The sequence below is a fragment of the Apostichopus japonicus genome, chromosome 3 (assembly GCF_037975245.1).
Source record: "Apostichopus japonicus isolate 1M-3 chromosome 3, ASM3797524v1, whole genome shotgun sequence".
Classification (NCBI taxonomy): Eukaryota; Metazoa; Echinodermata; class Holothuroidea; order Aspidochirotida; family Stichopodidae; genus Apostichopus; species Apostichopus japonicus.
The window spans coordinates 28232116-28250640 of record NC_092563.1 but is presented as its reverse complement, the minus strand read 5'-3'; the positions used below and the strand labels follow the sequence as shown (position 1 = coordinate 28250640).

Sequence of the window (18525 nt, the reverse complement as noted above, 5' to 3'; positions counted from 1 at the left end):
GAAAGACAGAAATAAAAGTGGAGAATTATTAGTTCTCCCAGAAGGTTGCAATTAGAGAATGTAAATTTAATTTTTTCCTTTTATTTCGTTAGCTCCTTTTACCTAAAGTCGGAAACTACTTTTCTCTCACAAATAGTTACAAAACAAGAATTTTTCATCTTTAACATAGTCACAGGAAAGTTTGACCTCCCGAAACATAACAATTGCTGCACTAGCAGAATACACAAGTTGTTGCCATTACTCAATACCATAGCAAGATGGCTCAACCTATAGGCAGAATCAATAGCAATTGACAACTAGGAAGACCACATTAATGGTCAGTTCAGGTAGACACTACAGGTTGACATAACCTTCTGAAACTCTTATGCCGACAGACCTTTCATGGTTCCTTTGTGTCTTGGTTCTCATTTGGGATTTACATTGGACTACTTCCCCCTCTACCATTTTTTTTTTTTTTTTTTAAGACGTTCAACTAAATGGTTCCTCCATATTTCTACAAATTTCAAGTAAGTAGTTCCTGCATTTGTAGAACAACAGAAAACACCATTGCCATTAAAGGCATCAAAACATAAAGTCTCAGACTGATTGGTTACAAGATTAACAAAGAACATGATACTAAAACAAACAAACAAAGAACAAAAACAAACAAACAATGTACAGTAATAAAATCAACTTAAAGTGGGAGACGGGTTCACATCTAGGTCCATTGACTGTGACAACCAAAACTCACTGAGAACCATACAACTGGCCAGGACTTGGCTAAAACTTATTGATTCTTTATTAAAGGTTTACCCAACATTGCTTTTAAAACAATTAAAACATCTGACTATTTTATTCCTCAACCTGTTGATTGGTAAGCAAGCAGGACTAATCTCTACCAGGCAAATTCTTTAGGAAACCTTCAATTGGATTATGAATTTCACAAAAATATTATACCTTTACCAACATTCAATTACCACCACCTATATGTTAAAGTCCTGCCAGGGTGGACACTTGACGCCAAGCACAATTAAGTATGTTTACACTTTTTAAGGTTAGGCTTCATGTTGCTCATATGGCTTATCTGTTAGGCTACTGAAGCTGAGGACAAGCAATAGATATGAATTTGAGTCTTGTATGATGAACACTTGCCACTTCTACTCCAGCTTTTTTACTTTCTAGAATTCACTCTTTCTTACCTTTTCACTCTTGTTTACAGAACAGCAACCGTAAGAGTTGTGGAACTGAAATTGAGAATTAATTGGGTTTTTCATTCAACTATCGAGCAAGTACTAGTTGGGTACATACTGCAGCCTAGATCTGTCAATAAACATCTGTCTTATTAGAAGCAGGTTGCTATAGATGCAGAAAATCAGAGTATTAAATCATTTGAATAATATTTGAATAAATCCAACATAGCAGCTGGCCTGTCCATCTTGTTTTATTCACAATTTACCCACTCTTTGTGAAACATGACAAATTTGTAGGTTTACCAAATAGGGTATCACTTACTCTCTCTATAGTGCCCATACTTTGGTTTCAAAGGATTGATTCACTTTGGCAAATTGAATAACTTTTCTCTATTTGAAGTAGCTACAACATTACCTTATATTGAACCTACCAAAACTACTGTTAATGGAACTAACCCATACACTTAAAACACAAATCATATACAAATTAACAGGTTTTTATCACTAGAAATTTGGATAACAACATAAGAAATAATAGAATCCATTTTTATTTTCCCAGATCACATTTTACCAAGAAGATATTTTAACAATTTCAACTGAGTAAAAAAATGAAGGCATCCTGTTACATCTTTATATATGCTGATCACGACTGACCGATATTATATCAAATGAAGTTCCCATTAACAACAGAATGATTTTAACCCAAAAATGATGATAAAACGATCTTAATGATACATCAGTGTGTAAATACACAGCACTACTTATATATACAGTTCCATTATAGTAGAAAAACAGTTTGCAAAGATCTCTTTGCCTTTCTCATATCTGTCGGGAGTCTCTATGTCGCCCAGGCCTCCAGTTCTCTAAGGTCATCATCTTCCGTCTTCTCTTCTGTGAGGCAAAAACAACGAAATTGAAAATGCGTAAGATTTGACTTTGTCACATACCATAGACCAGGGGTTTCCTAACTGGGGTGCATGAACTCCCAGGGGGTGTGTGAGTCCATCCCAAGGGTTTGTGAGATGTTTCTGAAAGTCCAAACTAGAGTACTTTTTGTTGAACTAAAATCTGATATATCATATTATTTAGTAATGTAAAAAAGTTGTACCTATCGACACTCTTTTCGCGTTCCATACGCATATGTTGCCATAGTAGTACCGTACCTTGCATGTGATAAATAACTGAATTATGAAACAGACACAGGCTGCATAACTTTGGTGAAGTTGGTGTACACATGACAGTATGTTGTGAAGATAAAGAGCAGATCTGATCTTGAAGTTTCCAAATAAATATTTGTTCATCTCTTGTTTTTTTTTCATTACAATATTACACTCTTAACTTGATCTTTTACGAAGCACTGTTATGCGTATTATAGTGTAATAATGACTCAGATCATGTCTCGAAAAGTTGGGGGTTCGTGGACAACTCTGACATCCACAGGGGGTTCGTGCGGGGGGGGGGGATAAAGTTAGGGAAACCTTGCCCTAGACCAAAACGCACAACATCGAACCATAAAGAATAATTCTAAGAATTGAAATAAGCAACTGATGAAAGTATCAAACAGGATCATATTCTGTAAATTCTAATGGTACTAAAAATCTTAAAAGTTTTTGCAAAACATCAAGGAAAGATCTGTCAAGACATTGCAATATACATTACCATGCCGGTATCAATTTCTGTTTGGTTACTAAAAATTTCAATGGTGGCTTTAAAAAAGTTTGATTTTTCTCATTCAACAGTCTTAACATCCAAGAAAGTATTTGGTGATAGAAAGTTTTAGCAATTTCTAGTCTGCTAAAATTTAAAGGGAATACAGATCTGTCCTATAAAGTGCCTTTAGTACAGAGGATAAGACGCACTGTAAGTAAATAAGGGGAACCACTCTATTAAGTCTTAACCCATAACACACAGAACCACCTCTGCTTGATAATTTTGTGTAAAATTTGAAAGGTTAGTCCCGAGGAAGACTTACATTTGACAGATGAAAGAGGAAGATATTCTAAGCTTCCTGGTGAAACTTGGAAATTGTTATTCCTATGCACCATTTTCGAGATAACATTAGAAGTTGACACGTTTTGCAGCAGAAGTGAACTTAAAGCAAACAGGTGTGTTGTCAGCACACACAAATTCCTTTTTCCTTTTGCTTCAAAATTTGATTACAATTGTCTTCTTCAAAATGGGGATGGGTATCAAATTGAATTACTGTACACTATAGTGCTGTGCCGTTTACACGTTTAAACGAACGAAACATCGTTTAAACGTTTAATAAAACCTTATGAACGTTTAAACGAAACTATGATATCAACTGAAAATTAAATTATTGGCAAAAATCGCGTATCAATTCCCGTGTTTATTTTGTCTACTACGCGAAATAACAAAACAACTTACGATCAGTCGAATCATAACCGCGAACGTAATCCTACTTTTGTCCCCCCCCCCCCCCCCGATGTATCCGGCGATATGAATGGCTTAAACTTGAACCCTGTTATCCTTTTGTGAAAACTTCCTGATTCGCGGCACAAGTGTACTTTATATCGAGCCGACAGCGGCGGCGCAGATAATCCAGTCAATGCATGTTCGATCGAAATGATTACAATCCCTGTCCATCACTTTGAACTCTCCGACCAGACAATACCGGGTCGAATACTCGACTTGGTAATAGTTGTTCAAATACATGATCAAAGGAAATGTATCGATTGGAGATCGTAAAAAAAAACTCTGAAAATCTGTAGAGAAATTACCAATTGTGTACGAAAAGTAAGTTGGTACACCTTTCAAATTTTACGAAAGAGCCAGCAAAACACTTTCGACAAATTCACGCGAAACTGGCAAATCGTGCTAAATGCAACTAATGTCATGTATACAAGGCTCTAGTACACCCATTTATGAATAAACCGTAAAACCACATCTGGTGTTAAGCGGGGGGGGGGGGGGGGAGGGGGAAGAAAGTATTTTCTAGAATTTCCAAAAATACGGAAAAAATAATGTCCTACCACAGTTAAGTGTATAGCAAATAGCCTAACCACCTCGTCTGTTACGGATCTCACGTAACTACAAAAACACAACCAATTGTATTTTGCGAACTTGACGTTTTCTACAAGAACATGGAAATAATGTTAAGCATTAGTTAACCATGCCGTGTGGCCTAAAACATATTTTATTACAAGGTTTACTTTAATAAAGATGACCATAGCTTGATATCTTGTGCACAGTGCTGCGTGTATGAACTGTGCCTCGTGTATCATTCGGAAAACTCTATGAAACGTTCCTTGGAAACGTGCCAAAAATGTTAACAAACAGGTGTTAGACAGGGAATGAGCGCGCAGTTGTTTGGAAAGATACCTGGGAAAATTCTGAGCACATATACAGTATCCTACCATAGTATTTAAGTTAGGTTAAACCGTACTGCAGTTGTAAACTGATGTACGTTTAGTGCGCGCTATTCATTGTTAGGCATTCTAGAAACGGGGCTTTGCCGAACGTTTTTTGTCTCATAATATCGGAGGTTCTGTAAGTTAAACTTTTTAAAGATTGTAAAACAGATTAAATCTCTTTTCATTTTATAACATACTAGCTACTCTAACTTGTCATTTAAAATTTTTCATCAGCTTCGTGACAATTTAAATTCAAAAGTTGTCAGTATTTTGCATCCTCAACTGCGAATTTTTTTATCGCCAGACACGCAAAAAATTCCTTTTCCTTTTCCAGGGTCTTCGCCCCACCAGGGCCCTAGGGCGGTCCCCTGGACCCCACGCCTTTATACTCGGCGTTTTCTTGCGATATTCGCGAACGTTTAAACGTTTAAACGAACGAAAAATCGGCCGTTTAAACGTTTAGGTCTTTAAACGAAAACTCACAGCCCTAGTACACTACCGTCATTGGTATATTGTTAACTTCACATCCCTTTAGGTAAAGTTGGGACCCAATCCATGGTCAAAACAAAAAAGTGAAAATGATGAAAAAGCAAAATATTCTGCTGCCAGTGTGGCATGTGCAACTATGGCATCATAACAGCTTGCTGTTAGTTCTCTTGTAGTACAAATTGATCATTGAAATGATTGGTTCTCAAGAACTTCATGTAAGAATTGGACAAGATTAAACCATGATGCTTTTGTCTGTCAAAAGTAAATTTTCATCTGGACTAAACTTCTAAATATTATAATAGTTGGTCAATCCCTACATATAGATAGTTATAGAATCGTGTCACCAAATTAGGTTATCAGGACAATACTAAGGTTATCAGACTCTTAGTGACTGTACTTAGGTTATCAGACTCTAGAGAGTGACTGTACTAAGGTTATCAGACTTTAGAGAGTGACTGTACTAAGGTTATCAGACTCTAGCAAGTGACTGTACTAGGGTTATCAGACTCTTAGCGTGTGACAATACTAAGGTTATCAGACTCTTAGTGACTGTACTTAGGTTATCAGACTCTAGAGAGTGACTGGTAACCTTGGTACAGTCACTAAGAGTCTGATAACCTTAGTACAGTCACTCTCTAGGGTGTGATAACCTAAGTAAAGTCACTCTCTAGAGTCTGATAACCTTGGTACAGTCACTAAGAGTCTGATAACCTTAGCACAGTCACTCTCTAGAGTCTGATAACCTTAGTACAGTCACTCTCTAAAGTCTGATAACCTTAGTACAGTCACTCTCTAGAGTCTGATAACCTAAGTACAGTCACTAAGAGTCTGATAACCTTAGTATTGTCACATGCTAAGAGTCTGATAACCCTAGTAAAGTCACTCGCTAGAGTCTGATAACCTTACAGTAGTACAGTCACTAAGAGTCTGATAACCTTAGTACAGTCATTAAGAGTCTGATACCTAATTTGGTGACACGAGAGTGACAATACTTAGGTTATCAGACTCTAGAGAGTGACTGTACTAAGGTTATCAGACCCTTAGCGACTGTACTAAGGTTATCAGACTCTAGAGAGTGACTATACTTAGGTTATCACACCCTAGAGAGTGACTGTACTAAGGTTATCAGACTCTAGTGACTGTACCAAGGTTATCAGACTCTTAGCGATTGACAATACTTAGGTTATCAGACTCTTAGCGAGTGACTGCACTTAGGTTATCAGACTCTTAGCGAGTAACTGTACTAAGGTTATCAGATTCTTAGCGAGTGACTGTACTTAGGTTATCAGACTCTTAGCCAGTGACTGTACTAAGGTTATCAGACTCTTTGTGACTGTACTAAGGTTATCAGACTCTAGAGAGTGACTATACTTAGGTTATCAGACTCTAGAGAGTGACTATACTTAGGTTATCAGACTCTAGAGAGTGATTGTACTAAGGTTATCAGACTCTTAGTGACTGTACTAAGGTTATCAGACCCTTAGCGACTGTACTAAGGTTATCAGACTCTAGAGAGTGACTGTACTAAGGTTATCAGACCCTTAGCCACTGTACTAAGGTTATCAGACTCTAGAGAGTGACTATACTTAGGTTATCAGACTCTAGAGAGTGACTGTACTTAGGTTATCAGACTCTTAGTGACTGTACCAAGGTTATCAGACTCTAGAGAGTGACTATACTTAGGTTATCACACCCTAGAGAGTGACTGTACTAAGGTTATCAGACTCTAGTGACTGTACCAAGGTTATCAGACTCTTAGCGATTGACAATACTTAGGTTATCAGACTCTTAGCGAGTGACTGCACTTAGGTTATCAGACTCTTAGCGAGTGACTGTACTTAGGTTTTCAGACTCTTAGCGAGTGATAATACTTAGATTATCAGATTCTTAGCGAGTGACTGTACTTAGGTTATCACACTCTTGGCCAGTGACTGTACTTAGGTTATCGGACTCTTTGTGACTGTACTTAGGTTATTACACCCTAGAGAGTGACTGTACTAAGGCTATCAGACTCTTAGTGACTGTACCAAGGTTATCAAACTCTTAGCGAGTGACTGCACTTAGGTTATCAGACTCTTAGCGAGTGACTGTACTTAGGTTTTCAGACTCTTGACGAGTGATAATACTTAGATTATCAGATTCTTAGTGAGTGACTGTACTAAGGTTATCAGACTCTTAGCGAGTGACTGTACTTAGGTTTTCAGACTCTTAGCGAGTGACTGTACTAAGGTTATCAGACTCTCAGTGAGTGACTGTACTAAGGTTATCAGACTCTTAGTGAGTGACTGTCACAAACGACTTTATTCATTGTACGTGTATTCAGTATATGCTGGTCAGGGTGATAAGTAGGTCACTCGTCGTGACTGACAACTTGTGCGTTTTTTCTCGAAGCGACCAGAAATGATGGCGCTATTAGGTATAAGCGATCACAAATTTCCAGAACATACGGGAAGTTATTTTTAGCAGGTGACCGGATATCGTCGACCAATGAACGTTGAACTATCAGTCGTATCTTCGAGACATGGATGATTCTCAATGTTTTTCCGTCAGGATTCCTGGAAAAGAACTTTCGGGAGATTAAACCCGGCTATATATAAGAAGAGATATTTTCGGTGATGAGGAGTTTAGTTTAGTTTTCCGATCTATTGTGAAAAGAAATTCATCTGAGATAAAAGATTAATAATCGAGGGGACGGACGGAGGAACCGGTGGACAGTTTGTTTATTAGATTGGTGCGTCGTTTAACCGGGACAGGCGTGACTTCGGCAGAGTTTTTCGGAGTTCACCCAGGAGGAAGCCATCCTGGGGATACAAACATTGAGTCGAATTGGACCAGCGGGGAACGGTTTTGCTCCTGACCAAGTCACGGGATACCAGCCTACGAGGGAGAATCCCGACATCGTTGTTGGTGACGCAAGGAGGTCAGAACAGCTACGAAAGGAACCGAGAGCCGGCACGCGCCGCGTAAGATAAGTTAAGTAATCTTTTAAAACTATAACGGCCGTATAATATTGTAAAATCTGTCTGTAATATTCCAAATTTCTAGTACCAATAATCCTTGTACAAATCAGTAGAGATCGTATCATTGTAAATATATCGTTTTGTTAACTTTCAGAAACCTCTCAGTAGTCTTTTGGTCCTTTGAGTTTACTTCCCTGAATCTATCTAAAATTTTATTTTTATCCGCTTTGAAGGCCAAAGGAAAAACCCTGGGTCGCAACAGAGGGGGCGCTAGAAGGTGCCATTTTGTTTTATCCCACGGAAGTTGTGACAGTGACTGTACTAAGGTTATCAGACTCTCAGTGAGCGACTGTACTAAGGTTATCAGACTCTCAGCGAGTGACTGTACTAAGGTTATCAGACTCTTAGCGAGTGACTGCACTTAGGATATCAGACTCTTAGCGAGTGACTGTAGTAAGGTTATCAGACTCTTAGCTACTGCTTTACTAACTTTTTTTGATATGGTTGAAATAAGCAAAGTGATATTATACACTTGCCCTCACAATCATAAAATGAATGAATAAAGAAATATAGAAACACTACAATACAAGACTTACTCTTCTTTTCCTTGAGGGGTTCTGATGGTGCCTCTGGTAATTCTGGAACTTCAACATCTAACATTTTCTCATCAAATTCTTCTTGCTCTAATTCTTCAAGTTCTGCTAGAAGATCATCCTATAAGCAAGAAATAAAGAAGGTGGAATTAAATGTTACAGATAACTAGTAATTTGAAACATTCCTCAGAAAAAACAAATGTTCCTCTTTGGTCTTTTGGAAAACTTACAGAGTTGCCTTTCCTCAAAAGCAATTTGGGAATATCAGAATGGATAGCAGGACTCTAATTTGGTCTTGGTGTGTCGTACTTTGAATAACATGAAAACCTTCAGAAGGATGCCAAAGACAAAGAAACAGCATTCCTGCATAGCATACTTTCCTTCTCTTGGCTCTTAAGTCAACACAAGTGGTACTGAAAACAAGTTTGGGCCTCACAGGCAAGGGAAAACTTCAAACAACGTAATACAAAAGAGATACTCAAACTTAACCCTCCACCGAGGCTTTGAGAAGTCAGTCACTATGATCCAATATTGTTTTAAATATCCTGAAAACTGAATTTTGTAGCTGCTATACGATCCTGTGTCCTACTCTGCAAACAATCGAACTATACGTCAGTGTCACATACACACCTACAATGGCATGCTGTCCTACAGTATGAATTCAGTTGAACACATCAATCCATATTTGCATAGATATGTTGGTACAATATTATAATACTTCATCTTTTGGTATAATAATAATACAATATATTGCATACTACGGCTTGAACTGGTTTTGCCCTGATGGTTTATGTCCTAACCTTGCCACTGTCATCTAAATTTCACATAATGAATATTCATTTATTTTACAATGCTATGCTGCCAAGTATGCATATGGAGGAGCCAAATAGCTTCTAGTTTACACTATCAAATCATGCAAGCAACTCTAAAGCACATTTGTAACAAGTCATATTGTTGTAATGTCCTTTCAGGTCATTATTATTATTGTTTCCTGACTCAAGTCGAATCAGTGACTTCATCAAAGTCACTGTATTAACTCTATGTGATGAAAAGGACCGTGGTCTGTCCGGGTAGGACTTCTAGGATTTGGACCAACAGATGGGTAGATCTACAGTCAACTATTGGGCTGACCAGCTTTGTAAGCCAAACGTGATTATACTTCACAGAATAATTTATCAAGTAAAGAAAAGCAAGGTATAGCAACAAACATACCCAAACCTCTGTACAATGAATCGGGACCGAATTAGTTATATATATTGCGATATACAAAGAAAAACACCTCATCATTGTGCCTATTGATAACCATACATACACATAAAGTATTCCTGGTACTTACTTCATCCAGATCCAGGCCATAACCAGTTGGTTCTGATATAGCTTGAGAAATTTCATTCGCCTTCTCCATCTGTTCCTGGATATCTGCCATGAGGTCATCGACATCATCGACTTCACTAAAACAGAAAGAAAAAATGCAGAGAAACGGTACATGAAGACTCCTCCACTTTCTGTGGGGGTGCTTTTTTAATGGAATACTACTTAAACACATCTTACCTTCTATATGTATGTTGTTGATAGTAGACTAACTGGACATGGTCAATCATGACAGTTCAGTTATAATGTTTTGAAACAACGGTTCAAATGGTCCAGAGGATAAAACTCAGTTTAGACAGGTGGAAATATTTGTGGGTTACCTGTATATTTTAATCAGCTGCACGTTTTCCATTTCAATGCCATGATGTATTTGAATGTGTTCAAAACACATATTTTTTGGACACATATTAAAATAGTTTCATCAAACTTGCTTTGTGTGCAGTCCTAAAGAAAAGGAAATTTGATTCATTTCCACATTCCTTTCCTTCAATAAAAAATTGCATTTTGGGCAATGAAGAACGTTTGTCTTTCTTCAAACCAAAGCACCATGAACTGAGAACTTGTTGGACCTCACCTCCAGATACCAAGAAATAATTACACAACAAATGTCTTACTATCAAACATATTTCATTAAAATTTGTCTTCGATGTTATTTTCAATATGCTAAGGTATTAAGGTTGCAACTCAACTCAACTGAAATTCAACTATCAGTTTTCACAATTTCTTGTGAGAATGAGGAAATAAATGTCACTTTATACTTACAGAGTTTGAGCACTTTTCAGTGCCTTAGCAGCATAGCCCATATTTTTCAGTACTTCTGTATTCGTGTTTGCATTTTCCAGAGCTTCTCGTTGGAATTCGATCGTTGACAGTGTACCATCTATCTGCTGTAAATTTTTTTCCAGCTTCTTTTTCTTCCTCAAAGCATTCATTGCAGCTGTTGATAAAGAAATCATTGATCAATGAAGCTCATTATATCTGTATCAGCAGGGAACAATTTGCTATGCAAAAATGCTATACAAGTGAGATGGATAGCAGTTTTTTACACTGGAACCATAGTATTTTATAAGAGAGAGGATGTCCAGCACCTTCAAAACTGCTGTACATAAACTTGGACCACTAAATTATTCCCTGGACACTAGGTCAAAAGATCAGTAAGAAAAATCAGTCCAGTCAAACAAGACTCAACTGGTCCTTCATGGATTTCTACTACAACAGTTGAAACAACTGTCCTGCTTTATTTGTATGCAAGGTTCAATATTCAGGGTTGTTAGTTGTTCCTATTAAACCTGATAAACTGAACATCATTAACTAAACTGTAACATAATTGTTTCAAATAGTCTGCCAGCAAGTTATCAACAATCTATTAGTATTCCAAATATCTACTGCCTAACTTTCTTACTTTGGGACTCCTCATCTTCATATCCACTTCATATGAGTTAACACACTTTAATCTGGGTCCTTGACCTCTTCATCCAGTCATAGGCAAAGGCACAATCAACGAAATGATGATAGTAACCACATGTTCAATAGTATCCCTATTTTGCACTAATAATACTACAAAAGTTGTTGTTAATACTAAATATGATATTATTGAGGCTTATCATGCCTAAAATTAGACGCAAATCTATAGGATAACACATTAAATGTTGACTTACCCCTTTTATCTTTTCCAGCTTTCTTTCTAGCAATCCCAATTTGATCTGAAATTTGTTTCTCTAAAAATTCCTGCTTCTTAGTTAAGAGTTCTTCTGTTTCTCTTAGTTTCCCGATAGCATCTGATGTGGTAGGCGCTGCCTCCTTCTTTTTCTTTCCAAATATAAAACTCATTTTGAATTTCGTATGAGATGTCTTGTAAGTTAACTACACCTAAATTTCTGGGAGGCCTAACTCAAGTTGTTAGTGTAAGTTCTGTAACCAGTGATAAGTCAGATTGTTTTTTTCACTAAGACAGTGGTCTATCTTCGGTAAATATCAACAGAAATTATAAGTATTATGCTTTATGAACGTCAGCCTATCTGAGTATCCTACAACCATGCAGTCGTTACAAAAATTTCAAACTAGAAGTTTGTAAAACTCAACGTCAGCGTAGTGAAAGCAAGGCTAGGCTCAACTTGCTTGGTTAAACTACGTTAGGCTAACTATACAACACTTAGGCTAGTATTACAATAGCCTAACGACGGACTAACAACTGCGTAGCCACAGTGAGGACTTCAACAACATAAACTCAGGATGGATAAAACGGCCTTACAAAGTATTCTTCAACGTATTCAACCTTATCGCGATTATCAGGACAGACTTTTTAAACCGATGAGCTTTGAAATAAGTGACAGGACACTAACGTTAGCAAGTCGGTACAGTACTTCAATGCAGCCTTCACACAACAGGCTTACCTGTTAATACTATGTGCTATCCATTATAGTCATAATAGTCATTGAATTTGTACACGGGAAGTACAATCATCCCCTTTTCTAAGATATGACGTCAGTATCATGCATCATCGATCTATAAACTCGATAAACTTTGGAACTGAAGAAGAGGTATTGCATTGACTTGCTTTGCATTGTCTATGGCAAGTCAAATGCCCAATTATTAGATATTCCATAAACCTGGATTTTCCACACAAAAAAACTTGGCTTAACGGTATGAAACGTGGAATATAAGCGAAAATCCTGGAATTTCGACCGATAATCCAAGTTTATCGGTCGAAAATCCAGATTTGGAACACCTGAAAAATATGAATTAATCAAACCTTATAGTCCAGGTTTATTTACCGATAATTCAGGTTTATCAGTCGACAATCCAGGTTTATCAACCGACAAACCAAGCATGATTATCGAAGTATAGGCTACTAGCGCCTGCCCGAATTGAGCTACTTGAAAAACCTGGATTATCGGATTAAAAGCTTGGATTATCGTTTGATAAACCTGGATTTTCGAGAACTTGCAGCATATAATACTAATGCTAGGTTTGTAATGCAGAAGACTAATTAACAACTGCCCTTGCCGTAGGCCCAGGAGAATATCCTATATAGGCCCTCCCTTAGGAGACCTGTCTTAGAATTCCTCAGATAAAGGAGCTCTTAACCTTTCCTAGAGTTCTCAATAAAGGAACTCCTGTCCCAGAGCCGTCTCTATATACAGCTCTGACCTGCCTAGCATACGCATTTGTAATGTTCAGACCACTCATTTTGGTTTCTAGAAGTCTCTATACCTTATGGTAATTTACCACAGGCTGAAAAGCGCGTATAGAAGGCTGGATAACTTCCTGGGGAATGTATGTATTTTAGATCCTCCTGCGAGCAGGAACTCGATCGCGAAGAAGCCTCATTGGCTTATCAAAGCCGCAGGCTGACCGAAGTCAGTCTTTTACATTGTCTGATCTTTAACGTCCATGATTATGAATTGTCAACAACTCTGTTACTGGACGACATACATTAATCTTGGAGTGACTCGAACCGGGGACCTTATGATTGGAAGGCAGCGGCGTTAACCACTGAGCTAACACTCAATGCTTGCTTTATTATGTTCCGCTGCTCTTCCTTGTGTATTGGGCAATGGGACCGACACAAAAAATTGTCACACACAGTATAGATAGGTATAAATAATAATAATAATTATTTATTCTAATTTCGTGATAATGGCGAGCATCTTGGTAAAGTGACGACTGACAGAAGGAACATGTCGTTCCCGGTTTCTTGGCCGAAAACATTGGACCGATATAACAAGTTTTTTGAAAAACCAGGTCTCGGTTGAAAAACATGGATTATGAACTGAAAATCCAATATTTTATTAAAATTCCTTGTTTTTCGACCTATATTCCAAGTTTTTCGCAGATAATATTGGATTTGTGACTGAAAATCAAGGTTTATCACCGATAATTTAGGTTTTTCGTCTATAATCTAGGTTTTCGACCGATATCAATCCAAGTTTGTCGACCGATAATCCAAATTTTTCGTAAATGAAAAACCTGGATTTTCGGTTGAAAAACCTGGATTCTAGGTTGATAAACCTCGAATAGTGGTCGATATTCCAGGTTTATCGGTCGATTAACCTGGAATATCTATTATTGGGCATTTGGCTTGCCATAACTGTCGTAAAACGATGATAGTCCGAAAATAACCGATTTGCACATGCATATCGTGTTATCTTAGCCAAAACTTTAAGTGTAAAGTATACTGTTATAGTGAGAAGGTTTTTACCATGCAAATGGACAAGCTTCCCGATGTTTACCGAAACGTAGCCTACCCATGAACATCCCTCATATGAGCAAATGCATAGTTATATCATGTGGCAAACGGTGTAAGTCTGAAAATTTTCATTTTGCGCACTAAAAACTCTTGAATTTACCGTTTAATGTTGACTAAAACAAGACGCGTAATTATACCTCATACTTGAAGAAAGGCAGTTTACCAGACATCATAAAACCTTTTATGCTATATTATTTCATGATACCAACAATTATATAGGGCCCGTAATCAGTGGCGTAGCCAAGGGGGGCGTGGGGGCGACAGCCCCCATGAAAGCTTGTCGCCCCCAGTCGCCCCCACTGGGATTTTGAGTGTCGAAAAAAAAAATACATGTGCGAAAAATATATCATTGGTCTGAATGGTTTCGAATCTCCATGATGACCACTCATGAACGACCCTTCGAACGGACCGGCAGTAGGCTATAGTTGCTGAAAAACCGAACGTGACATAGCGCATAGGCCGGGTTTTTACTTCTGGGACGTACCCTGATGCTCTTAAAATCGCTAATAAAAACAAATTTTCAAGAAAGGAGACAATACTATCGCTGAGAATCAGTCTATCACCCTAATAATGTTTCAGACGCAATCTTTGATCATGGCAGTTTGACATATTTTTGGGTCATTCAGTATGTTACTTGGATGAAAGCCCAGTCAATCTTTCCTTATTTTCACACGCGCAATTTGCAGATTTGTCGAAAAATGTCAATGCCGTTGTCAAACTCACAATTTTGTGATATGAATCCCAGGACGGCAAGTCGAGAAACTCACATGCAGTCGCGGCGGATAGCTTCCTTCGCCTATAGTATGTCCGGGGACATTTTGGGGCATCGTTCCTATAGGCCTATATCTGAGGCCCTGGGGTCATTCCTTGACCGACTTGGTGCAATATAATGTGCCCATTTCGAAGTAAATGTATTCACAGATTGTTAGTTGCCATTGGTTTGAACAAATGAGGGGTATTCTATCCTGAAACATAGGCAAAATGGGGTTGGGGTTTCCAGTTCGCCGCATCATTTGTCAACTTGCACTGGGTTCTAATGAAGATGTCAATTGGAATCACTAATAACAGAAATAATCCACCAAAAATTAAGGCCGCATGAACTTTATTGCAGATTTCCTGAGTGACGAATTTGTAATTTTCTCCCGAAATCACGCAACTAGATGGCTGCTATCCAGCCTGGCAAGTGCCATCTCCAGCGATCTGGCAGATATAGAAATCTGAAATTTTCTTGGTACGCTGCCCGCCAACCGATGGTGGTGCTCCGCTTAGATAGTACTTGCGGCCGGAATACTCGAATCGATTACGTCCCCCCCCCACGTTTCAAATCCGATTGACGCCCCTGCTTACAAGGCTTGGGAAGTGTCATTTCCGACGATCTAGGAGGCCTTTTTAGCTAAAAATTTCGCTACGCTACGCGCCAACACATGGTGGCGCTCCGCTTACATGGTAACAAGACGCCCTCCCAGGAAATGGTCAAGCCCCCCCACCCCAGCGCCCCCCACTGGAAAAATCCTGGCTACGCCACTGCCCGTAATGTACACTTCTTCACTTTAACACAACTGCAGTGGCAGGGCCCTTGAAACTGCGTATTGCAAAATCCCCTAAACAACACATCGAATCTTCTTTTCAGTCGGAGTACCTACTTTTCGGCATTGCGTCCAACTGTCACCGGTATTTAGTTGAATTTTTTTCTTGGCAAAATTAGACCAATCCTCCGAAGAAGCCCACATAAACGGATCCAGTGGTGTGGGGGTAAAGATGATTTGGGGGGGGGGGGGTAAAGATGACCGGCCTTTTCAAACTCACACAACAAATCACTAGTACTTATTAGAACAACCTTGGCTTTTAAGCAACTATAGACCTCATTCATATATAGCAGAAAAATACCGGTATATCATAATGCATTATTTGACGTATAAACTTTTTCCTGGGGACGACCTTTCGAAACGTTCACCTCCCCCATGGGAGTCGACCTTCAGCTACCATAACCGCCAGATCCCGTCACTTTAAAAATCCTACTTCCGCCTCTGGCCATTTTATAATGGTTCATGTCCTAAATCAGTCATATAGGTAAATTTAGAATTTCCCCTTCCCCTTGAAATCCTGCGCACGTCACTGGTTTTATCCTAGAACGGATTTGTTCTATTACAATTCAGCCAGACTAGTAGTGTACACCATGTAGAGATTGGAATCCTCCCAGTCCTTTAAAGCACACATACGTATAGATCAATGGTGCGGCAATGGCGAAGAGCGGGGGGGGGGGGGGGGGCGATTAGGCCCCAAATATTTGTCTATCACTGGCAGAAAAAAACGTTTTTTTTCCTCGAAAATAGGTTCGATAAGTACTCTACCTCCACTACCCGCCAAAAAAAGTCTTGGCGGTTTTGCCACCCCCCCCCCCCGTTTGCCATTGTTCTACATGCCATACATGTACATGTGTATATAATAATTGTGCTGTCCGTGATTCCATGCATGCATCTGGCCAAGTAATGACACAAATCAAGAAGAAGAAAAAAAGTAACAAAAGAGAACCTCTTAAAATATTTATTGACATACCAGATTCGGTTGCAAGTAGCCCCCCTTGCCCTCCATAACCCCGCACTGGACGATTTATATTGTACCTAGGTATGAATTTTAATGCTTAAATTTTCCTTCCTCTCTCAGAAATGGCTGCACCATTTAATTATCCTAGTCAAATAAGATAAGATTGCATTTTAGCACGCTAATATATACTGATGTTAATATGACCCAAGTATTGGCACTGTCAAAGTTTGAAAAAAAGGGTAAAAAGGGCACCGTGTAATACTTGTACAGAATTACAGAAAACCAGTGAAACTGTGTTCTTTTCTACTATATGCTTCATTTATGATTCCAGGTATGGACCTATTTACTTGCTGTAAACCGTATCAACTTCAGATGTTGTTACGTCGAAAATGGTACATTGAATGCAAATTTCCTCAACATGTTTAGAAATATGTTTCTCTTTCATCTGTGAAATATAAATTTTCGTATTGACTACTCTATACACTAGCTAACATTCTTGCGGTCATCCTAAACAGAGCCATATATATGGCAAGCCTGATGTGGAATAATTTCGTTCAAAAACCTCAGGTTATCGACTGATAGGCTGTTTTTATCTCGAAAAATACTTTTTTTTTGCGCGCCTAATGTGCAATAATTCGTTAAATTCTGTTTTTCACTCGAAAACTGAGTTTTTCCAATTATTGCACATTAGGCTTGCCATAGCCGCATATCTCTATATACGCCTCTGATCATAAAATACAAATGCTGCCTCCTTTTTTTGGAACTGTTGTCCTTTCGACCTGTGATCATGCTTCCGTCCTGTGACCATTTGATAGTCACATGGCTTCCTCCCATTCATCAAGGATAATAGTCCACTCCAAGCAAATTGGATTGACTTATATATTATAAACTCTTTTGTGAACAATGATTTCATTGCATTTTCCATAATTATGCAAGGCATGGACTGAATTTCAGTGGCACTGTGACCGAATTGGGAACTTTCTACCTTGCAAAAGCGGGAATTCCCAAAAACTGCAAACCGCAAGCGTTTATTAGGGTTGACACTGCCATTATCTGTAAGCTCGTGTCGGGAACATATGTTTTAGTATCAGTGGGTTCGAATGAATATTTTAAAAATAGTTAACAAAAATCGAACGGAATTATACCAATCAGAAATTAAATTAAAGAACGACTGTAGGATGAAAAAAAAACATATATTTTGAGTGGACACAGTTGAGTAACACTTTAATTTTTTGAGAAATGACCCGAGGTTCAACTTGGCAATTTGAATGGTATGCACCGACCAATATGTTAGTTCCTCCGATACAATACAAACTCAATAAAGAAACGTAAGACTTTTATATGATTTATATGACATGTTTAAAGGTAAGTAAAAGGTTTGTCAAAAGCAAATGGTGTTGAATGTCATCCAACCGTGCTCTCAGCTGTCCATATCAAGTTGAAAGAACATATGTTTTGGTTAATTTATTCCTACAATGAGTTAACTTTTAGGCCTGCACTGATGATCCGACGCAGGCTACAATCAGTTACTAGCCTTAAAGGAGCATTCCAGGGATCGTGAAAATCAGTATAGCCGAAGAAACTTCACTACCACATAACAGTACCACTCCTTTGAACTTGCATTTTTACATGACATGCAGAACCAAAATTATTCATTGTGTAAAATCGAAACACATAAGCATTTTCATCATGTGATTATTGTGAACCAGCATTTGTTGATCCAAATGATCCACCGATATTATCACTTTACAACTTGGCTTGCTGTATATTGTGCAT

General features: G+C 38.3%; 1 protein-coding gene and 1 long non-coding RNA gene across 2 annotated transcripts; one reads left to right on the top strand and one right to left on the bottom strand.

Moving 5' to 3' along the window:
* Window positions 1–65: 65 nt before the first annotated feature.
* Window positions 66–12367, bottom strand: LOC139965726 (charged multivesicular body protein 4b-like). Its single transcript, XM_071968387.1, has 5 exons — window positions 11615–12367; window positions 10719–10893; window positions 9922–10036; window positions 8589–8706; window positions 66–2060 (listed from the first exon to the last, which is right to left on the bottom strand). The coding sequence occupies exons 1-5, from the start codon at window positions 11784–11786 to the stop codon at window positions 2008–2010; spliced, it is 633 nt and encodes a 210-aa protein (XP_071824488.1). The 5' UTR covers window positions 11787–12367; the 3' UTR covers window positions 66–2007.
* LOC139965727 (uncharacterized) lies at window positions 2067–8149 on the top strand. The gene is made up of 2 exons (XR_011792372.1): window positions 2067–6561; window positions 6684–8149. It is a non-coding gene; the product is annotated as an uncharacterized lncRNA (long non-coding RNA).
* Window positions 12368–18525: the final 6158 nt, after the last annotated feature.